The sequence below is a fragment of the Egretta garzetta genome, unplaced genomic scaffold (assembly GCF_000687185.1).
Source record: "Egretta garzetta isolate BGI_Z169 unplaced genomic scaffold, ASM68718v1 scaffold132, whole genome shotgun sequence".
NCBI lineage: Eukaryota > Metazoa > Chordata > Aves > Pelecaniformes > Ardeidae > Egretta > Egretta garzetta.
The window spans coordinates 465765-490540 of NW_009258892.1; the positions used below are offsets into that span (position 1 = coordinate 465765).

The 24776-nt window shown below is 38.2% G+C and overlaps 1 protein-coding gene across 1 annotated transcript in view; it reads left to right on the forward strand.

Annotated features, from left to right (window-relative positions):
• Positions 1 to 2272: 2272 nt before the first annotated feature.
• ARMC1 (armadillo repeat containing 1) overlaps positions 2273 to 24776 on the forward strand; it is a 30609-nt gene continuing 8105 nt past the window's right edge. The window contains exons 1-2 of the mRNA XM_009634112.2: positions 2273 to 2471; positions 6645 to 6736. Coding sequence (XP_009632407.1) covers positions 2280 to 2471; positions 6645 to 6736 — 284 coding nt within the window. The 5' untranslated portion in view covers positions 2273 to 2279. The remainder of the gene's footprint in view (positions 2472 to 6644; positions 6737 to 24776) is intronic.

Here is a 24776-nt window from a genome sequence, read left to right on the forward strand (position 1 = left end):
GGGCGGGGACGGGGGAAGCTGGGGAAGGGCCGGATGGCCGTGGGAAGGGGGTGGCGGTGCCGGCTGAGGTCCCTTCTGCCCTCCCTAACCGCGTCGCGGAGCTCGAGTCGGCCGGTCGCTGGAGGGTTGTGCCTCTGCCGGGCGAGGGGCCGGAGAGCTGAGCCCCGGGGCCTTGCCGCGGCCGGGCTGTCAGCTCCACCGCTTAGGGAACGCTCAGCGTGACAGCGGCGGTGCGAAGGCCGTGGCGGTTCCTCTCCTGGGCCTCCCCGCTGAGGACACAGAGGCAAGGGAGACCCGACAGAGAGAGCTGCCCTGCCTTTGTTAAGCTTTGATCTCGGAGCTGCAAGGAGGAGAAGAGAGCCGGTACCTGACCAACCTCCCTGCTAGGCTCCCAAGTTCTAGATAACTTCTTAAAACTTTTAAAAGCGCTTAATTGCTTTTTCATAAATAAAATGCCGGGGGTCCTAGTTTTAATAAAATTTACTGTTGTAGGTGGTGGAGTCGGTAAAGACTTCAGTTGTCTCCTTGTGGCTGAGGGGAGAGAGAGAGAGAATGGTCTGGGGAGGAAGGAGTGTGGCCTGATGGGATAGGACAGGGGTAAAATTTGGCTTCATGCTTTTTCAGGAGATTAGAAAGAAAAAGGCAAAAGGTGATCGGGATGGAGAGAGTTGTAGGAGTGAGTTGGTGTTTAGGACGCAGAGCTGGAAGTCAGAGGCTTTGGTTAGCATCAGGTCCATAACTGACTTGATTTTTAAGTTTTGAATAAGTTCTTTTGCTAACTGTGAAAATTAATAATACTTAACAGTGGGGGGTTTTTTTAAATTTACAGTTTCCTGCTTTGGAAATATAAATTACTGTTTATTGGTTGAGCTGCGCTAACTCCCAGTTGATCTTTTTTGGACTGGTGGTAGTCAAGAAAAATAGCCTGGAGACTAAGCATTGGCATGTACTTATCATAGAATCACTTTGGTTGGAAAAGACCTTTGAGATCATCGAGTCCAACCTTTAACCTAACCCTGACATCCCACCACTAAACCATGTCCCTACTTGTCACATTAGCACTCCCTTTCCTAAAGGAAGGACCAATGACTTGGAGATAAACAGAATTTTTTCTATGTGAAAATGTCAGAAATTACCATAACCATAATGCATATTTGTGGTTTGTTGGTTTTGATGAGCATGATTAATTTGTGTTGCTGAAAGGCCTACCTTTGGTAAGAAAACAGTATAATGTTTGTACAATATTATTTGTTTGGGAAATGATGTTAAAAGAATGTGATGACTTAGAAATTTAATTTGTTTTATTTTTATGCAGGGGAAAACTGAGAGAACACAAATTAACAATATGTATTTACTCACACTTTTGTGCCTTAAGAAAAATTACTTGCGTGAGTTGGTGCTGGCAGCACCAGGACTACAGTTAGCATTTGATAGTTTGAGGCACATAATCAGTCTTTTGAAGGAAACTAGTATTTTGCACAAAGATGTAGCATTTTCTTTGAGTAAACTTATGCTTTTGTTGCCTGTTAAGTAGTTATTCCTTATTAAACAACTCTGGAATCTGATACTCTTAAGCTAACACGTGTGTCCTTTGAAATTGATATGGTGGCTTGGACTTCGGCTGGAGCAAGGCGTGACCTGCTTGCTTTCTTTTTGTTGAGAGAGTACTAGTGAAAGGGGAAGAAAAAAAAAAAAAAAAAAGCCCAAACCCACCCTCTCAAAGCCTTTTTGCCTTTGAATGAGTGTGGTTTTACACTAATTATTTGATATATTGATCCAGACTAAAACAATGTTCACTGTTCTTGATGCAGTGTTAATCTTTTGCTGGCTTTTCTGGTCCATTTTTGTGTAAAATTTGATTATAGATAAGAAAAGACATTTTTGATTTTACACGTGTTTATACAAAAGGATGTTTATAGGCTTCTGGGGTGCCTTGTTGTGAGAAAACTATGGATTTCTCAGAAATACTTGTCAGTAGTATAAAAAAAACCCCAACACAAACATACTCCTGTAAAGGCTGGCTGGACTGAAACAAATAAAAATATTAACTCAACCTACCTGTTCTCTGCATAGGAAGTTTAGATTTCCAGTTTACAAATTTCAAGTTCCACACCCTTATCAATTCCATCCACGTTCCATTAATTCTAGTCCTTAGTTTCTTATACTTTTACGCTTGTAACAAATCAGTGCCTTTGTGCTTTTGTCTTCCCTATGTTTTAATTGATAATACATGTTGTGGTATTAGTAATAGAGATTTTTTTTTTCAGCAGGTGTTTTGAATGCATGGTGCAGAAAAAATGAATTCTACTATGAGTGAGGAGCCTGATGCACTGTCTGTAGTTAACCAACTCCGAGATCTAGCAGCTGACCCACTGAACAGACGGGCCATTGTTCAGGATCAAGGATGCCTGCCAGGTCTTATTCTGTTTTTGGACCATCCCAGCCCTCCGGTTGTTCATTCAGCTTTACTAGTAAGTATTCTGGAGATAAAGTTGTGTGCCAATAGGACATTTTGTAACTTTGTTAATATGTCTTTAAACAAGTAAAAATGCAAAAAATAAAACCTATGTTTATGTTATGTTGATATTTGTTATATGTGATTTTTTTAAAAAAACATATTTTAAAAATTGTTTAGCAATGACACATTATTCCAGGGGAATTTATATTTCTTGGAAGGGATTAATTTACTTTGCGTTTTTTCCCTAATACAGCTATTTCACTTTTTGTGTGGAGGGAGGTAAGCACCCTTAAATCTCTTTCTTAAGATGAAGTCATGGAGCTTAGTAAACATACACAGTGATGCGACATTCATACTGTAAAAAAAAAAAAAAAAAAAAAAAAAATAATTATAGGATAATTTAGGTTAGAAATGACCTCTAGAGGTGATGTAGTCTGTTCCACGCTCAAATTAAGTGTACTTAGATCATGGCTCAGGGTTGTGGCCACTTGGTTCTTGAACACCTTGAAGGATGGAGATTCCATAACCTCTCTGGCACCCTGTTCCACAGTTCTCATAGTATTAAAAACAAACACACACCACCACCCCAAGCCCAAAAAACCAACCCAAAATCTGGTAATACCTAACAAAACTTGTTCCAGCTTTCAGCTGTTTCTTCTCATTCTAAATCATAAACGCTAAAGTCCTGATATCTCATCCTGAATCTAAATACTAAAAAGTGTATTTCTTGCTTAGAAACAGGACAAAGAAAAGTCAAGATTTTGTTAAAAGTCTAATTCAATTCTTCTAATAAGATTTTAAGTTACTAAAAATTTATATTCTTTTTTTCTATTTTTATATCATTGAATTCTAAACAATGTGAAACTAAAGAATAGAGCTTTGTCTTTTATGTAGAAGTATACATTATTCTTTATACCATTAAGACCTATCTGTACCATAATTCTGTATTTTTCATTTGTTTTTCTTTCATAGTGGATATTAGTGGACTTCTTGGAATTACTTCAGTGTCTCTGATACTCTTCTGGGTTCAGGGAATGAGGTCCCGTAATCCAGAACCGTGTCCTGCTATTTAGTTTTTAGGTTAGCCTTGCCATAGCATTAGCCAGACTATAATGTTCTTTATTGGAAGAACTTCTAGTTGAGCTTACAGTTTTTGGGAATATGTTGCATTGGTTTTCTTTCCAGTGCAGTTTCTTTAGGTTGTCTGAAAAGAGGATCTTGTTTGGATGTCTCACTCTCTTTTTCCTTCCTTTGCTCCTTTGGGCTGTGTGTTCTCACTGCCTGCACGAGATTCGGTAATCAGTCTGTCATCATGTTACAAAACATAACTTTACATAAAAAGGACTGACTTTGTCAGATTGATAAGGGCTAATCCAGTTGCAGAGTGGTTCCACAGCCCTAGATATTATTCAAGTTGTGATGTAAGGACATCTCGTTGGGTGGGAATTGGAGACAGCTGTGTTGTTCCATTTAGTGGTAACCTACAGTTAGAGTTGATTAAGAATCAGGATTTAGAGGAGACCATGCTATATCCCAGGACCCTGGCTGCAATCAGAAGTGGATCCGTTTGCTGTGGAAACGTTTTTGTCTGCTACTCGGACTACTTGTGTTCATGAGTTCTTGAACCTCTTAGGTTCTGTAGCTTTTAATATCTTGGTAGGTTTTTAGTCTTCATTTCTGATATTTTTCCATTCTGAAAGGTCTTTTTTGTTTTATTTTTGTTCTTTTAGCCATCCCATTGGTCAAAAAGGTGCTTCCATTTGAGTGAGAATCATTAAATGTAGTAGTTTCCCATTAAGTACCTAATAGAAGGATGTACAGCACTGACTTTAATTTTTCTTATTGTATTATTCTGTGATTCCCATAGCTTGAAATGATAAATAATCTGTATGAATCGTCATAGTTCCCTATTTAACTTTTTTGGTACGTTGTAGAATCTTCCAGGGAGGGTGTTTTCCTCCCCATGTGCAGTTTCAGTTTAGTCCTTCTATCTAACCAAGAAGTGGTATATTTTTCTACAGTTTTCTCTAGTTTTGATTCCAGGAATTCTTTATGGTACACTTCAAATGCTAAAAGTTTTGAATGTTTTAAATAAAAAAAATCAGAAGTAACCCAGGTGATACTACTTTTTTCCGTTTCTCTTACTAAAATTAACAACAATAGGACTCTGAAGGTAAGAAGCTACATTAACGTTTCACTTATAAAACATCAAAGGTGACAATCTTGATAACAAAAGACAACAGGGTATTTTTATATTCAAGTATGGAGATAGTCCTATTGATTATGATGAAATTATTTGTGAGCTTAAAGCTAACATAGGTAAGTGTTTTGCCAAACAGAGGCTGAGCCAAAGTCCATAGTAGTAATCTTCCTTATGCCTTCAGTAGACTGTGATTTAATAAGCGTAAATGATCTCACTTCTTTGAAGGTGCGCACGTTTTCGTCTCCCATGGTGGGCAGGGGGAATGGGGAATAGGACTTCCTGGTGTTGGAAAGTCAGGTCACTTCAGTTGTTCTGATAACTTTGTCATTGCTCTTATTTTAGTGGATGTTACATTTGTCTGTAAAGAGTATGTAACAGATGGGAAAGAGACTGCCTACGTTTTTGACTCGAATAATTAGCTGTTAGGAAAATGGGTTGTTCTTTGTCCAGCAATGTTACATCCTTATTAAATTGCCTGAACAGACATGAATAAAAATGAGAGACTTTTTCCACCAGTAAGGATACATTTCTTAACATGAAGTTAGTAGTTCAGAGCTATCATTCAGGTATTTCCCCATAGCTGAAAAGTAGGAAAATAAATGCATATATAACATTTCTAAACTGCAGTTATTGATACTGATCCACATCAGGAAACTGCAAAAATCACATTTAGAGTTTTTGTGCCAGACAGCAGCCAGACTTTCTCAAAAGGCAATAAAATGGTCTTGAATTTTACCTAATATATGCTGAAGATGATTTGGAAAAAAAACCTAGGTAATTAGTTCTCTATCTATGAAGGGATTAAGGAGCATGTTATTTTTAAAGCAGCTATTGAGCAGCAAAGCTATTATATGACTGTATTTAAAGAATTGGTGTACTTCTAAAGCTTAATATCACAAAACCCATTTTATAAATCATTGTATTTGTGTATTGCAGGATTCTGCAAGTGCAGTTCTTGTACCTACATCAATAACACACTGATTAAAGCACAATGCACAGTACACCTTTGGAGATTCCTTCTCAGAAAACTGTCAGCACTAACAATCAAGAGATGTCTCATGAAAAGAAGGACTGACATTTTAACAGGAAGAGTATTATATTAGTCGGCTCACGCAATTTACAGTTGCTGACTGGGATTAGCAATGAGATGTCTACCTTGAAAGTCAAATAAACAAAACTTTGGGCAACAAATAAGGGTAAATTCCCAGTTTAGGTAACAGTAACCTAAGCAGCTTGCTGCTGCTTGTATTCTTACAGTGCATGGAGTGGTGAATATTGCAACTAGTCTTCAGAAGCTTATAAATGTGGTAGAAGTCTTTTTGTGGACAGTAGAAACTTTCTGCTGGTGAGTTTTCTAGTATGGGGGAGCCCACAGAACTGATGAAAATTATACTAGAAGCATAGTATGTAAAAATTACTTCAGATTTCAGGTCACATAAATGTTTGTTGGAAGGGACTTTTGGAAGTAATTCACTTCAGCTTCCTGCTTGAATTGGGACTGTAACCAACACCCAAATCAGGTCAGTTGTAGCTTTGTCTCTTTGATTCTGCAGTCCCACTAGGCCATCTGTTCCAGAACTACCTTTGTAGTGGAAAAACTTTTTGTACTATCTGATTTGAACTTCCCAAGCTGCAATTTGTGGCTGCTCCCCCTTGTTACGTTGTCTGCTGCTGTAGAGGGAAGTTTGGCTTGATCATCTTCATAAAGACTTTTTGAGTAGTTGTAGACAGCTGTTACATTGTCCCTTAGATCCTTTTAGCCAGTACAAACAAACCCAGTCTCTCAACCTTTTCTTGTAGCTTAGGTAGTCTATGCTTTCTGTGTATTTATAAGAATAAAACAATTTTTTAATGTTCACAGTGCGTGATAATACTCTTCTTACTAGAACTCACATTGTGAATGTTTTGCAGATGTACACTAATAAAAATGAATGATAATGTTTTGGACATATTGCTGATTTGCTGTGGTCCTCTTTCCTTTAGGCTCTCCGCTATTTGGCAGAGTGCCGTGCCAACAGAGAAAAGATGAAAAGTGAATTGGGTATGATGCTCAGCTTACAGAATGTAATACAAAAGTAAGTTTATGATGGATTGTTGGATCCTAAGACAGTGTAAGTGCAACATTCTGATGCAAAGTAAAACTTTACCTATGAATTTGTGTAGCAAATTTTTAATATTGCATTCTTCCTTGTTGAAGTTACGTGGCTGTAATTAATGGCTTTCATTTTACAGTATAGCAAAGTAATTGGACCACAGTCTACAAGAAATATTCATTTGAAAGTCATTTTCCAAACAACATATTTCTTGCCCTTGTTACAGTTAACTACTGTTGTCTCTTCCCTTTAGGTTGTCTTATAATCCTTCTCATCATTCTGTAAGGGTGCCTTGCTCTAGTGCATTTAATGAAAGTGTTTGGCATCTGCCATGTTTATTCTTTGAATCCCACCTTTGGGAAGGGAAATTGTATATGCAGTGTATTTGTTTCGATGTATTTTTGAAGGTATGTATCTGCAGTTCTGTGTTGAAGTAACATCTTGCAGGTGGAGTAGAAGTTAGCAAGGTTTATAGTGATCTCTAATTTCTTTGTAGAATATGTCAACTGGGTTATGTCTCTTAAAATTTGTGACTGTTGGATTTTAAGATTGCTAACTTGAGTCTTGAGTAGTGGAAGATGTGTGGGTATATGCACACTGGAGAAGATGCACGTGCACTTATTTATAGAAATTAATATGATGAGCCAAGATGAATTGTTACTCAAAAAAAAGCCCTGACCTCCTTCAAAGATTAGTCTGTCATAGCAAAAACTAATTTGCCATCAAGTTATCAAGAGGTTATTATTTTACACACAGTTTAATAGCACTCTAGTTAACTGGATTTTTCAGATGTGACGGACTGTTCCATGAGGGAGGAGACAAGTCATATTGCTGCACTGAGACGTGTCTCAGATAAATATTTAAGACAATTATTTAGAAAAGGATGAAACACAAGTAAAATTGTGTATTAAAGATTCAAGTGGAAACCTTTAATATGTTAATTGAACCTCTAATGTATCACTTGTGGTACAAGTTTCTTTTAGAAAAAAAACAAGGCTAGACTTCACTGGTTCCTTCATCCCATAGCCCCTCTGATTTTTGGTGGTGTTACTTTTGTTGTTGTATATCACTCTCTCTGTTACTGCTTATCTAAAGGTGTGAACCTGAAGAACTGGAGGGGCAATTCTGGTCTGTTCACAAGTCCTTTATGATATGTGGTCTAAGAAAGATTAAAACTGTTTACGTTGAAGTACTTCATTAATTCTGCTGAACTAACTGTTCAGCATTTTGTCTAAATACCATCTTGAAATTCACCAGTTACCCAAAACACAAGCATTTAAAACAAATGTCTTAAATAGGATGATAAACTGAATTATTAGAATTCAGAAGAGCATAGTTCTCAAATTGTTTTGAATAATAATTATAACTTTTTAAAATTATAGGTGTTTTTAATAGGATGTATGGGAAAAAATGGAATTATGTCTTGCAGTATTCACCTCTTTTAAGGAGAAGCATAATTAAGGTAAAATATACGGAAGTCTTTGCTACTTATTATAATAACAATAACTGAAATGTTTAGGTAATAACAGAAGCAGGTATTTCAGAAGAACTTACTTTTAGTACAGATTACATGTCTATTTAGTGCACAGAGACATCCTTAAGAAGTTGTTGAAAGGGGAATGGTAGTTCATTATCAGCCTCTGCAGCTTACAGTTATTACTTGGGAAACAGTCATGATTAAAATTTCTGCTTAAAGAATTCTATGGAAATTTCCTTGACAGCATTTTTTTTCTACATTTCAATTTCAAGGACCAAAAGAGTGTGAAGTTCAGAAACGTGCAGAAAAGGAGAGATAAGTCCATAAAAGCTGGAAATCTTGTAGGTGTTCCTTTTTTCTAGAAAGCTCTTTGGCAAGAGTAAGAACATACATTTGATTTGTATGCTTTTAACATTTGGAAAGTGTGATATCATGAAAATTTAAATGCATAGCATCTTCAAACACAAGACTTTGTCATGTGCTTGTCAGGATTTTAAGCTTTAATGTTGACAGGGAATGCTGAAGCTAAGTTTTGTATTGCCTGCAGAAATATGGAGAAAGATGGTAGAAAAGTGCTGAGAAGATAGATACAGAATTATTTTTGTTACAAAAACTCAATGGTTTGGGGTTGTGGTTTTTTGTTAGGAAGTCTGTAGGGGAGAAAACAAGTTCTCTACCTTCTTCAGATTTGCTTTACAAAATGCAGATTCTAGCTTTTAATGTGACTTCAGTTTACCAGAAGATATTCTAGTCCTTTGAACTGGAACTAAACATTAACAAATGCAGTAATAAATGCTTTGGTCTTAATGACTTCATGCTGCGTGTTCCAGTGTGCTTTCCAGAATCCGCGTATCCAGCTCATTGCTCTCTCTAATCTAAAATCTTTTGATTATTTTCACAATTTAATTTGGAGTTTAGATTTTTTTTTTGGTGATGTGTTATACAAATACAGACAAATCATAAAGAGATACGAAATTCTGTCTGTATTCTGCCTTTCGAGTTACTGCACAGTTCTCTGAAGCGAGACAGAACCCAGCATCATCTGGACCAGAAGGTGTAGTCACTGGCTTTTTGCTCTTGACAGGTTAAGCACATCCTATGGTCCGAATCTTTCCCTTTCATCAAATATTTTGTAACTCTTGCTGTTCACTTTCATTGACTTCTCACTTAACTAAATAATATCCAGTGGCTTTCCCTGTTCAGTACTGAATCGTGACAAACTGTATTCTGCCACTGATAAAGCTGTGTTATGTCTTTTCAAGCAATGAAATGGAGCTCGTGTGCACAGAGGCAAGTCGCAAACTGAATATTTGTCATATTTCAGACTTAAGTTGATGTTCAGCAGCGCTGAACTGACACCGTGCTTAGGAAGTCAAGAGTTTGTTTAGAATTCCAGTTCTCTTTTGCTTTCAGTTATGTAAATCCTGAAATTTGAGGGCTTTTCTCATCATGTGAGTGTCTTTTTATAAGCCTTGAAGGGCTCTGTATTGGAAACCTCAAGTTCAGGTGTGGAATTTCTTATCGTAACCTGCCTACAGCTAACCAGTCTAACAGATCTTTAAATGGTCGATGCCATCAAGTGGAAAAGAGTTGGGAGTTGGTTTGCTGCTTATAATTTCTTGTGATAGTACATGGGAGCCTCAGGCACAACCCTTTTGTTGCAAGTAATTCACAACCAATGGGAGAATATAGCACTTGTTTAAACTCATTACAGTGAAGGTAAAGAACTATTTCCTTCATAAGACTGCTGAGGATGCGGCTTGAAATTGTGCCACCTGTTTATCCAGTGATAAGCAGTAAATTAGACTCTGTACTGCATCATGGAAAATGGGTAGGAAATATTTGAGACACATCCAAGTTTAACTGTAGTTTTTTGAGGTACCTTCATGTCTCATTTCATGCTTATCAGTCCCCTAGTATTACCTGATCAGCTTTTTGGTATTTGCTTATAATAAGCATTATAGCTCACTTGTGAAAATCATTTTGCTGCTTAAAATGAATGTTTGGCTGACTCCTTAGTTGATACTACATTTCGCCTAAGGAGCAAAGGATAGGTTTTAGGTTCACTGTGACAGTGATTTTCAAGGTGTATGGCCACTAGTTAACAGTAAGAAGACTAACAGATCTTAGATGTAGAGAAGAGTGGAGCTTGTAGGCTCTAGAGCAGAAATATGAAATTTCAGCTCTGAGGAGTACAGAATAAAAATTTGAAGGCAGTGAGATATTTATATATTTAGGATTTTTTTTTCAGACTGGACTTGATTGGGAACATGTATGACTTTCTGAGATACTTCATATGAAAGGCTTTATACACTTCCATATTTTCTAGGACATGTGAAAAGCTGTTCAAGCTTCATGGAATAGTTCAAAACATTTTTTCAAATACAAAAATTTCTGTTGCCATATTCTATACTTGCTGAATTTTCATTAGTGGGGGAGATTTCTTTTTTGTTCATCCATATCTGCTTATTTTTAAGTGAAACTTGATGCATCTTTCCATGTTATAAGCTTGGAGTAGTAACTGTCTTGGGAGAGAAATCAGACCTTTAAAATCCCTACCTGCAGGTTTCCAAAGTGGTTTTTTTTTTTTTTATGGCTGATACTGCTTTATTGCTGTCACAAAAATGTTTTACTTCCTTCCCAGGTGACTGAGTACCTGTAAATGTACCTGTAGAAGTGTTTGTGTAAATAAGTAAAAAGCAGAGGAGAAATTGAGGCTCATTGGAGAATGATGTTTCATTGTATTCCAGCAGTCATCAGCAGTTATTTAATATTGAAAACTGGTTTAGTTGCTGGCTTTATGAATTGTATGGAGGACTTAATGTGTCCGTATGGGCTTTATAAAATGTTATTAGCAGCTTCTAGAATTAAAATTAATTAGGATTTATAGCCTACAAGGAAATATACTAATTTGTGTTCAGAGTGAAAGTGACTTTTGATGGACAGTAAAGGTCAAAGTTCGTAATTTTTCATAATCTTTATGAGCAGCATAATGGTACTGTTTAAATATAACTAACATGTATTTAAAAAAAAAAAACCTGATGAAGAGTCAGTATACTAAATAGCTCTTATTATGGAACGGCAAATTACTGAGAGTAAAATTCCAATTACTTAGCTAAAAGAGCTTTTCAAGATAGTATTCCTTTGCCAGGGTGTCAGATTTAACAAGCTGAACTAAATCCAGTGCATTAATCAGCTCTTCCAATTTATTACTTGCCTAAGAAGATTAGGGCAATTAATACGTGTTTAATTAGAGTCCCTTGCAGATCTGGTAAAATACATGCAGTCTATAATTGCTGACTTCTTACTCAATTTTAATTTTTTGTAGTCTTAATTACCTATACTTTTTGAATATTTAATTATTTGTTGAAACCAGCAAAGTTTAAATTTGTGATGTCTGGGAAAAAAAGCGCCAAGTATTTCAGTTAGCATTTGCTGAAATGAAAATAGTGGGGATGTAGCATCGCAATAGTTTTATCACTTTTGTTGTGTGGCATTCTTCTTTTTCTCCTTTGTGAGAAAGGAGGAATAGTTGGGGGAAGATGGGGCAAAGGCCATGTATTAATTAGCAAGAAAGCAAACTACATATTTAAAGGGATATCTGATGATGAAGGGCATGGTGCTGTATCACAGCCAGCTTCAAGATAATACTTAGTCATAAAGTCTGTAAATTTTTTGCATTTACTGCATTTACACATTTATGCTGTTGATTGGAATACTTGAATTCTGATCTGCAGAGAAGAAGGAAATAGCTTTTTACAGATTAGAGATTTTAATTTTCTATATCTGAATCACTTAGTAATGTTATTTTTGTAATCTTTTGGTATGTGGGGGGTTTTTTTACACATCCAAATTGAGAAATAGTTGAGACTGGGTAATGGGAAGCATGATTCTGTTGCATGATTATTTTTGGGCTCTGCCGTACTTGTGATTCTGCACTGAGAAGTGTTTCTGGAGAAAAATGTGGTTATCCTATGTCTTAAATATTCCTATGGGCACGAGGTTCCAAAAACTTTGGGTTTAGAAAGGATTTATAAATTGCAGTGTGTCACCTGGAACAAGAGTAATACACACATCTCTCTGTCTATTCCATGTTAACTTTCCTGGCCTTTCCTTACCTGTTATTTTCCCAAGCCTCCTTGTTTTACCCACTTTGTAACATATTGTCTATGAGAAGGTAAGTGCTTCTAGAAAATTGCACTATTGGTTGCCAGGGCTGCAGGGCTTCAGTCTCTATTCAGTGCTATAGCAATGTGCTTGTTAATAATAGATGGTCACAGCAGGAAGACGGCTGCAGGCTGTTTTATTCAGCATTGTTAAACAAAGTGGATTATTACCCCCTCCCCCACCCCTCGTTTCTTTAAGGAATGTTTTTATTGTACATTTTGTTAATCTTACACGTTTCAGACATAGATTGGTTTTGAAGTTATTTTTGAAAAAGCATCCTCTGCCAAAAAGAACCCAATGAAGTATTAGGAAATGTAGGAAACATCAGTATGTCCTCTTTAAATATACCATGTTTTTTTGTTCTAAGTGGCTGAATGCTCCTTTTGTCTGTCAAACAGCTTCCTGGTACTTGGAGGAGATTATATATAGGAAGGAGTGGAGGGGCAGGGGAGAGGATGGGTTCAGTGCTGTGGGCTACGTAGATCACTAAGGCATGTATTCAGTAAAAGTTCTTGCTCTTTTTGCTTGTGAGTCAGGGCGAACTAACAAGAGTTCAGACTTTCTCACAGTTCATCAGTCTTTTAAAAAATGTTTTAAGACTTTTTTTTGTATTCCTGTAGTATCTTAAGCGTTATGAAGGGCATAGGAAGTCATGATCTAATCACAGAGGTGCAGGAACAGGGACAAAAGGTAACAATAAATAAAACACAAAAATCATTAAGTAATGAAGTAGTGTAAAGTCCTAGTTTAAAGTATTGGTGTTAACCTGGACTTTAGTCATGATGTATTGGGCTTTCTGGGAGAACCTTACGGGTTTTGTGAGATAAGAAAAAAAGGTTTAAAGGTTTGGGAAGTTGGATGTCATTTGTAAGAATAGTCCAAGACTTGACTGCCAACAATTCAAAGGTAACTAGCAATTTAAATGTTAGCATATTACTGTGGATTTACATTTTGCAGGGGTTAATAGAAATTAGCAGTCATATAAATAACTGTACTAAAGGTTTATTATGAGAGGTGCAATTTAGGATGAGCTTATTGATTTTATTGGTGTGTGTAAATTGGTCACTGAGAAAAATATGAAAGCATGACCAAATGGAAGGGTCTGCCCTGTGTGCTGCAAGATGTACTTAATGTTCTCATGATGTACTTCTGATGTTCTGTTGTTCTGTTTTGGCGTTTTTGGTTTTTGTTGGGTTGTAGGGGTTTTTTTTCAGTCTCAGGACTTCTCTGTAGACAAAGAGGTATTACAGAGTCGTCGTTCCTTCTTGCATGCAAGTTAACTTGCTTAGTGAGCTCTATATGATCAGTACTGTTTCTGTAATCAACAGTTTAGGTGGTTGTCAACCTCTAGATTTGGGGTTTGTGTGTTTGTATTATTTTTTTTTCATTCTGTCATGTGTGTAATTCCTATTGTAATGTATCTGACTGCAGTCAGGAATACAGCTTGGTTTCTTTTTGTTCTCTAAGCTACTACTTTTACCGTGCAACATTCCACTTGGTATCTGGCATCTGTATCAGGACTGTTGGTTGTGCAGCTTTTCACCATCTGTCTCAATTCAGGTAATACACATCCATAGACTTTTTAGTATATCAGTTCAATACAATATTAGTTCAGTAGACTAGCTTTTAGTATACTAGTTCAATACATTTGCACACTCAGTGAAGCAGTGGACCAGCTACTGTGGTTACTGATTTCTGTGCAGCACTTGCAGTCAATGCACAGCTTTCTTGGTACATCTCTGACACTACACTTCTTGCATTTCAACAGTTTATCTCATCCATTTTCTTTGATATAAATATTTAATTTTCTTGGTGTATAGTGAATTCAAAGTTAACTAAATGACAAATAGTGAGGTAACAAAGTAGGTAATAATTAATGCAGTGTTTTTAATTGGTCATTTACGTAACCTAAGATTTAGAGACTACCGGGAAGTTATTCGAAATCATGGCCTTCAGCTGGTTTACAATGACTGGCTTAAGAATATGATTAGTGCAAGTTCCATGCCCTGTTACCAACCATCGAAGTGCCCAAGTTCTACAGTGGTGTGATGTATGTACAATATCTGAAAAGCCACATGTTAGCAAATTACAGGTTCCTAAACCTGGAGAAGAATTTTCAGTGCCTGTTACTGAGTGAATAGGCATTATTCTGGTGTTGGGTTTTTTGGCAAAGAGAGGACCACAATCATAATTGCTTTGAGTGCTTTGTATTTAAATGTGAAGAAATCAGTGGGGAAGTTAGAAAATGGACTAGCAGCTTTTCATTACAGGCAATAAATGTTCTGATGAGTATTGCAGAATAAAACAAAACCACTTCGAAACACTGAAAAAAGTATAAAATAACTTTGATAAAAATGCATATATTTGAAAGCCTTTTGTGCTCAATGTCTTAGCCAGTTTCTTCTTTATTTAGAAACTGGCTGGAGCAGGAAATTAAGTATTCTACAAAGCAGTACAAGCTTAAGGTGGTTTTACTACTTTTTTTTTTTTCTTGTAGACTTTATATGAAAACAAATACGGGACTCTGAGAAGCATGATTTTGAATATATAAAAAAATGAAATGGTTTACAGATTGTGGCACGATGTTCTGATATGTTAAAAAGAATAACATCTGAATTGGCATTTAACTAATTGATGACTGTGATAAGAAAAAAAAATAATCTGTCATGCTGAACTCAGTGCTTGGCATGGCATGCCAAAAGGTAACTGTCTTCTCTTTTTTGTGGTGGGATTCAGTACTGAGGTGGGAGGGAAGAGATTTAAGTGGATTGGCAGAAGAGTCAAGAATAGTAATGGCAACGCAGGGTACCTTTAACACTCAATAAACCTCGTCATCAGCTGGTGTCGAAAGCATTTTAGGAATACAGTGACCCTCACTGGTTACTATTGAGTTTACAAGAAAAAGTGCTGAGGTAGGTTCTTTGAAATGCTGACTTTTTCTGACAGCTTACTAAAAAAAGAGCAAAGAAGGTTTAAGATGCTTTGAAATGAAAGTAGCAAGTCGTGTCGTGAAGTATTTAATACTTACTGCAGGTGCAGATTGGCAGTATTGTAGGCTAGAGCCATTTATCTGTGAAAAGGGAGTTGATAGATACTTAGCACTGTGAGGTTTCTCATCTTTCCTTGCCGTGATCTTGTTGGGTTACAGCGAACTTGTCCACAGGTGATGCTTGTCGCTGGTTTTTGACCTTCATGCTAAGCATCCCAAAAAAATTGCAGATTTTTTCTATTAAATCATAAGTGTCTGGACTACCTCCCCCCCCCTGCCAAATGCTCCTCAAGCAAGAAACATAGTAAGGTGCTGATGTGTGATTAGAACTTATTTAGTTTCATGTGGGTATTACAAGCAATAAGTGCCACAAAGGGAAGTTCTTCAAAAAGTTTTAATGATTAAACAGTCTTCATTAGCAGTTTTTGAATGGAGCTGTTACTTCAAAAGAAAGTGAATTTTACTCCAGAACAGCGGATGCAAAGTGAGTATGTTATTCTGAATTAGATATATTTCTATTCAGGAATATGTTTTTATACTTAGTTGTTTTGCAGTACATACTGTAATATCTCTTTCTGCAATATTTTAGTTTAATTTTGCACGTAGGAAGTCCTATGTAATAACTTGGAACAAATTAAAATTGTTAGTGCATTCTGTAATTACACAGTACATCATCAAATTCACACAATTTTTAGCTCAGTGCACGCTTCAACTTATTTTGTATGACTGCTGTCTCTTTGGCTAGCAGGAAAGGTGCTAATACTGGCTTGCTTTAAAAAAATAAATCCATTGCCAACAGATAAGTAGTTCAAGAGTATGAAAACAAGATGTTTAAATAGTGGTTGCTTTCAAAGTTACCTACTTCAAGTCTGTTGAATAGATTAGTATTAACTGTATTAGCAAAGGAGTCAGATACGAAGCTTAGACACAGATAAGCCTACATAGACTAAACCTGCATTTTTTTTCTCTGGTACAGGTTGGTGCTGTGGTTTAATTCCTACTGTTCACACAGGTTTTGTTTAGGGAAGCCTTTATCTCTAAGTTTGCAAACTGTTTTTTTTTTTTTTTTTTTTTACTTTCTCCAGTAGATTTCAGGGAAATAATCAGATGAGATTTACTTCTAAAAATTAAGATAAACTATTTTTTAAGACAAAAAAGAATTTTCTAGATAATTATATACTATTATCATACATTACTATGTGATACACGTAATGCTATTAGCATGCTGATAATACAAGTGGTGGTATTTGGCCTCCTTCAAGACGTTCCTAATGTGCTTCAGTACAGAGCCTAATTCCAGCACTACCAATACTTCTACCTGGTCACTACAGCATTACTACTGGGAAGGATTGGCTTTTGAATGTCAATATTTGGTATCTTCCACCGGAAAAGACTGGAGAGAGTTGTTACCCTTAAGTGTTGGGTTTTTTTTTATTATTTTTAACCCCAATGCAATTTGTTGAAGCCGTATAATAAACATGATTTCTGTGGTATAAATGCATTAAATGATTACTGTTCATTAGCAGGCAAGATGTTGGAACTAGCTACTGTGAAATTCAACATAGAGTTTGTGTCTGTTATGCAGACTCTTGTCTAGCAAATGCTACTCTGAAGCCTTTTGAGTTTAGTTGAGTAACAGGCCTTGATTTTTTTTTTTTTTTTTTTTTTTTAGATGGAGAATATGTCCATATGGTAGATACCAAGCTGTGGAAGATCAGAAGTTGATCTTCCATTTAGCGTATAAATAGCAAAAGTTAAACAAAATTGGATGAATAGCTGGGTTAAGCACATGGCATATGTTCAAATCTGTTATTCCATTCCTGAAAGTTCGTTCTCTTCTTGTGATCAGAGGACAATGGAATGAATCAGGGAAATGTTGTAAGCATGGGTAATCATTCAGTTTGCTAAATGTTTAAGATTATATCACAGTCTCTGATTTTACAGGAGTTGATAGTGCTGTACTGTGGTTTCACTCAGATATATAATATACAACTTATATTTAATATTTAGGCTTTGTTTGTTTGTTTTCAGTAATCTTCAGAACATCCCAACACTTATATGGAGTTTCTTTAAATTTCCAGTCTCAGTAGGCATATGACTTAAATTGAGCTGGAAGTGGCACTGGGAAATCCAGTCCTCCCTCCTAATTTCAGTGAGGTATCACTTGCTTAGTACGGAATCAGCTTCAAGACATCAGGTTTCCTCATTCTGTTCCAAACCTTCCTTAGCTTAGTGTTTTCTAGTCAAATTGTCAGAGCTGGTAATGTGAGTAGAGTCTGGAAGAATTGCCAAGTGGCAGGCATCTTGCAGGTCTAGAAAGCGTTCTAGGAAATTGCGTCTGACCTTGCATTGCTTCCATGGTTTGACAGCCTTGGAGTAAATAAAGGTGACATGTAGCTAGCACATGGTTGATACCATTGGAGTGCAGTCTCACAACACTCAGGCTGTACATAAGTTTCATTGTGCAGTCCAGCTGCTTGCTTTTTGGATTTGGAGATTCATAGTGCTGCAGCTCTGTGTGTTACTTCAAACTTGCCCAGTCCTACAGGTTCTGTTGTTTTTCCTGTTCTACACCTGCAAATTGTTTTTCGTGTTGTTAACCCGCTACTATGCTTGATATGTTGTTGTTGGCCAACATAGGGATCCTGCTGTCTATGCTTGAGGATTTTGACTTCTTTCTTTTAAGAAAGCAGGTAATAATCCTTTTTGGCAGTTGCTATATAATGTTATCTGGTCTTTAATGGGTGTTTTGGGGCTAGAGGGAGCTGAGGTGTACTGGAGTGGGTAGCATGGTAATAGCACTGTACTGGGACTGTGAGAAAGTATGTGCTGAAATAATGTTCTTTTTCAAGTTGTTTTCAAATGACTTGCCTGTTGACTGGAATGAGTCAGGAGAGCAGCCATATGCTTGTGAGCCCACCGTATCATGGGATGCACTAAAAGCTCACAAGAAAGAGCAGCTTTCCTGGAGATAAGAAAGAATCTTGCCCTGGCACTGGAGCAGAACAGCCAGAAAAACAGCCAGATCAGATAACTGTCTTGAAACAGATTGCTTTTTCTCTAATACCATGCTCTTTCTTTAGGCTTGTCATTCATGCTCAAAGTTTTCATCAAAATCATGTCAATCACTGTGTCTCACTTCTAGAATCAAGGATTAGTGATTTTCCACCTCCCCTTGCAGAATGTAGCAACTCTTTGCAGCTTACTGCTCCCTTTAGTTATTGCTAGAGACAATTTCTGTCTTTAGATATAGAAAGAATGGGCTCTGAAAGAAATGGGTCACCTGGAAACAAATACATCAATGTTCTTAAGGCATAGTTGATATGAATATCAATTTGTTAGCCATTTTTTAAACATAATTAAATCAAATTTTAAATACCTACCAAATATAAGCTTTAAGGTTTCTAATACAGTGGCATTTACCCAACAGTGTATTTAGATAGAATTCACGCCAATCCACTAAATTCTTACTTGCACATTTTGTGTCAGATAGGATACTACATTCATTGCAGTGAAAGAGGTTCATTATGGAAATAAAATGATGGTTGAAAATATAACTACTTAGGATCTTGGGGGAAAAAAATACAAGTTCTGCCTTACAGGGGCCGTACTTGCATGTATGAAAAGGATTGGGATCACGTGAAAATACGTACTTCTATGTGATCATAAGTTTTCTCAAACTTTGGAAAGGTGCTTGGGTCATTCTAGAAATTGAGTGTCTCAAACTATTATTTTGAAGAAAAAGAAAATGCATCCAGTCCTTTGTTACGGTCACTGACTTGCTTAGGATTTTTCTGTGATAAGACTGTAAGTTAAATCAGAGTTGCTTTTACTTTTAATTTATGAGTGGGTTATTTAGTATGGGATTTAGCTGAGGTCTTGCCCAATATCTGAGCCTAACTTGGATAAATGAAGACATTTTTATTCTTCAAACTCTTCATATTTGTTAGACTTTAATTGCATGATGGATTTTTTTTTTTAAAGATCCGTGCTCTAAGGTACTATTCTTCCATTAGTATGTAAACTCCTTAAGATGTCAGTACAGGAAGTTTTACCTGAACTGGCTTTAAAGGGTTGAGATCTATTTCCTTAGTTTTGTGGGTTGGGTTAATCTTTCCTTCACTACTGCTAGCTTTCTTTGCTTTTACAGACCTGCTCTTAATAGTAATTTTTCTGTGTGTTGGTTTCCCAAGTACTCGTGAGCAAGAGCATAGTGATGAGCTATACGATGCATGTCCACATTTTCTACTTGGCTGTGACACAGCCTTTTCCCATGAGCTGTAAGGCCGTATGCCATCCACGCCCCCTCCCTTATGGGGCCATGCATACTTGAAAATATATATAGTGCAGACACTCTGTATGTGAAAGTGTCTATTACATGTCTATAGGTGGTGGACTGCAGATATACTGTTCTTATGTATCATTTTCCTTGCTTGTATCTTAACAGTTTTGGGGAGTGGGCTGTTCTATGATAGAGTCTATCTCTAGTTGTCCTCTTCTCACAGAGGTTTCTCAGCCTTGTGCGGGGAATGAGCTGTAGCTCTTCTCCATGTATCCTGAGGTGTAAGTGATGCGCCCTTCAAAAGCTAGAAGTTGAGAATGGTCTGTCTGTCTTTGGATCTCTTATTCCTGAGCAATCCTGGGGAAAAAGGTCCATTGGTACAAAGCTGAAAGTGGTCCCTAGATTACAAATTGAGTATTCCTGAACTACATCAGATTTGGTTGATCTTGAGTGAGCTTATATACATTGACATTTTGATCTATGATGTTGAAATGACTTCAGATTAAAACATTTCTTTGGTATTCCTCTGTGATCTCATTTTTGGCTCTATACTAAATTTACCAAATACCATTATCATGCTAAGTAAAATTACGAAAAAAATGCTGTAGATAGAGAGGACTTGGATCAGTGTTTTCTGAAAATCAACATCATGTTTGTACCTGTAAACTGTTGGATTTTTAAGTTTTATATTAGAAGTTTCTAAATTGTTATTATAAGGTGTAATAAGCTCAATAACTTTTCCTTGATGACTGTGGCTAGTAGGATCATGTTATAAGCCAAGGTGAAAACATTTGAAATACCAATTGGCAAATTGTTCCATGACTTTGAGAATGAAGCCTCCCCTTTTCCATCTAGCCTTGCCTTTTGTTCATGATGCCTTAAGATAAAACGACTTAGGACTGAGCAGTGAACTGTAAGTCTAACTATGGGAGCAGGAAATTTCTGAAATCAAGACAAAATTACAGAGCTGCTTATATTTCAGTCTTTCTAAATTATTAGGTGCATTAGAATCTAGCTCTCATGCAAAAATCTTTAGAAAACAATACGTAAGTAAAATAGTTGGCAGGAGAACGAAATCTATTTTTGCTTTGCTTACATAAAATATGCCTAGGTTCCAAAATACTCTTAACATGAAAAAAATAGATATCCACAAGTAGTTAAAAATGGATATGATCCATGTACATCGCTGTTTGAATTTACATAATGACTTCTCAATTTCTAGTATGTGGGGCCTCTGGAGGGCATCTGGTCCAACCCCTCTACTCAGGCAGGGTCACCTAAACTATACTGCCCAGAATCTTGTCCAGATGGCTTTTGAATACCTCCAAGGATGGTGACTCCACAACATCCCTGGGCAACCCGTGCAAGGGCTTGGTCACCCTCACAGTGAAAAAGTGTTTCCTGATGTCAGAGGGAACCTCCTGTGTTTCAGTTTGTGCCCATTGCTTCTGGTCCTGGCACTGGGCACCACCGGAAAAAGCCTGGCTCGATCCTCTTTGTACCCTCCTTTCAGGTGTTTATGTCCATTGATAAGATTCCCCTGAGCCTTCTCCTCTCCAGGCTGAACATTCCCAGCTCTCTCAGCCTTTCCTCATCAGCCCCTTCATCATCTCCCTGACCCTTTGTTGGACTTCCTCTAGCACATCCATCTCTCTTGTGTACTGGGGAGCCTAGACCTGGACACAATACTCAAGTTGTTGCCTCAGTAGTGCTGAGTAGAGGGGTACGATCACCTCTTTCCACCTGCTGGCAATGCTGCTCCTAATGCAGCCCAGGATACTCTTAGCCGTCTTTGCAGCAAGGGCACATTACTAGCTAATGTTGGTCTTCATGTCTACCAGGACCCCCACATCTTTCTCTGCAAAGCTGCTGGTTGGCCCCCAGCCCGGGTTTGTTCCTCCCCAGCTGCAGGACTCTGTGCTTCACCCTCTTGAACTTCATGAAGTTCCTGTCAGCCCATTTCTCCAGCCTGTAGAGGTCCCTCTGGATGGCAGCATGACCCTCTGGTGTATCAGCTACTCCTTCCTGTTTTGTGTCATCTGCAGATTTGCTGAGGGTCCAGTCTGCCCTGTCATCCAGATCACTGATGAAGGTATTGAACAGGATTGGACCCAGTACTGACCCATGGGGTACACCACTAAATACTGGCCTCCAACTAGATTTCAGGGCCCCAATCACCACCTTCTGGACCAGGCCATCCAGCCAGTTTTCAGTCTGCCTTGCTATCTGCTCACCCAGCCTTGATATCTGCTCACCCATTCCATACTTCATCAGCTTCTATATGAGGATTGTATAGAAGACAATGTCAAAAGACAATATCCACTGCTCTCCCCTCATCTATGAAGCCAGTCATTTCGTTGTAGAAGGCTATCAGGGTGGTCGGGCATGACTTCCTCTTTGTGAATCCATACTCACTGTTCCTGGTCACCTTCTCTTGTCTTTCATGTGCCTGGAGGAAATGGTTTCCAGATTTGTTCCGTAACCCTCCCAGGGGTTGAGATGATCTTTCAAAGATTATCAGGAGCCTTGAAATTTCATGAATGGGTAATTACCCACAGTAAGACAACAAAGTTAGTGGACAAACTGAGCAAGAACAACCAAAAGCAGCATTGCTGTAGAAGTGAGACTTTTGGAATTAAATGACACAAATCTCCTTTTGATAGAATCTGGAATGTAATTGAATCTCTGGCAAAGAAAGATAGCGTCTTTAGTTTGAAACCCTCCTGTTTCTAGGTTATAAACTCAGTAGAAACACTCTAATGAAATGCCATTGCAGTATGTTTGTTATCTGTTTGGCTAATGTGTCTTTAGAGCACAATGTATGCCACTAAGGAAATGCATGTAATAGTTTCTGTGCTCGTGCACAGGGTCTGTTGTACTTTGAGCAGGGTTATGGTTGCATCTGTTTCTTCTGATGTAGGAGTGTGTGTGTAATGTACACATATGCATATGTGCATACATGTGTATTTTAAAATGTATGCATAAAATACTATGAAAAGGATAAGGTGGTCTTTCACACACATATATACACCCCATTTATATATTTATAAACGTATAAATATCTTTTCTTTCTCCAAAAGCGGAAAATCCACTATATTAGTCTTTCTCAGCCTTTGTGCTTTTTCTAAAGGAAGAAACATAACTTTCTATGTTACCTTTATATCAGACGCTGCTATGCTAGGAAGATTGTCAGGACCCTTCTATTGTCATTCATGATGCGGTGTGTATACTTAAGTCACATGCTGGTTGTACAGCCATAACGCTATACGCTGCTTACACATTCTTTCCAAGCATGCATACTCAACCCACATCGCGTACACCTTTGGAGGTGTAGCAAGTAATTTTTGTGTCCTTTAAGTTTAGCTAAAACTTTTAAAAATGCCTTGTTATGCTAATAAAACCTCTGCAGCACTTGGACCATGTTTATGAAGTTATTTTTAATTGTGAAGAAAATGAGAACGATTTCTTTTATTCTCTTCTGACAGATACACCACGTGTCATTTGGATTCTATGTTCCTATTACTTGTACAGCCAGCCTTGGGTGAACATAGTGAAAGGATAGGCAGCAATCTAGGATGACATGAATTCAAGACGACAGTGAAAATTAAAGGTTTGGGTTTCTGACAGGCATCTTCTGAATCTTGCTGAAGTAATGTAAGATGTTACTGCCTCTGAAAGAGATGGTACCAACTCTTACCAACTGTTACTCTGCTCTAACTAGAGACTACCAGTTCCCTAGCAGACTAGCGGAACATTAGTCATAGAATTGCAGAACAGCCCAGGTTGGAATGGACCTCAAAAGATCATCAGGTCCAACCTTTAATGGGAAAGGGACCTAGAGGAGATTATCCAGCACCCTGTCCAATCGCATCTTGAAAACCTTCATCCATGGGGTCTCTGCCACGTCCCTGGGCAGGGTGTTCCAGTGACTGACTGTTCTCAAACAATCTCTTAACCGCATAGCGGCTTGTACCGGCACCTTCAGTGGTGAATAAAGTGCTATACTAGAGTGTGAATGGGGGTGGCAGAGAGATGAGCAAGGGTTCCCTCCTGCTGCTCTGATGGTGGCAGGAGGCTGGGTCAGATGGCTGTGAGCAGTGGTGTCTGAAACTGCTGACAGGCAGGTGCTGGGAGGGCCTGTGTCAGTGCCCTCAGAACCCTCTTCTATTAAGGTTGCAGTTTTTTCTCGTTTCAGGCAACAAAACTGCAGCCCATGTGTCATCCTTATTTTTAAAAAAGCTTCTACTATTCTACTATGTTTTAATTTTACATGTAGTTGTGGTGGTTTGACCCTGGCTGGATGCCAGGGGCCCACCAAAGCTGCTCTATCACTCCCCTCTAACCAGACAGAGGAGAGAAGGGTAAATCAAAGGGCTCATGGGTTGAGATAAGGACAGGGAGAAACCATTTTATCAGTTACCATCATGGGCAAAACAGACTCAACTTGAAAAAATAATTAATTTATTATCAATCAAAATCAGAGAAGGAGAGGAGAAAAACTGCTAGATCTTAAAAACCTTCCCCCCACCTCTCCCTTCTTTCTGGGCTCAACTTCACTCCCAGTTTCTCTACCTACTCCGCCCAGCGGCCCAGGGGGATGGGAATGGGGGTTGAGGTCAGTTCATCACACGTTGTCTCTTCCACTTCTTCATCCTAGGGGGAAGACTCTTCCCCTGCTCACACATGGGGTCCCTCTCACGGGAGACAGTCCTCCACGAACTTCTCCAACGTGAGTCCTTCCCACAGGCTACAGTTCTTCACAAACTGCTCCAGCATGGGCCCATAACTTCCACAGGGTGCAGTCCCTCAGGAGCAGACTGCTCCAGTGCTGGGTCCCTGCGGGGTCACAAGTTCTGCCGGCAAACTTGCTTTGGTGTGGGCTCCTCCCCCCACGGGTCTGCAATGGCTTGCCAGGAACCTGATCTGGCACAGGCTTCCCATGGAGTCACAGTCTCCTCCCTTTGGGCATCCACCCGTTCCGGTGTGGGGTCCTCCACGGGCTACAGGTGGATATCTGCTCCCCCATGGGCCTCCCTGGGCTGCAGGGTCACAGCCTGCCTCACCATGGTCTTCACCACAGGCTGCAGGGGAATCTTTGCTCCGGCAC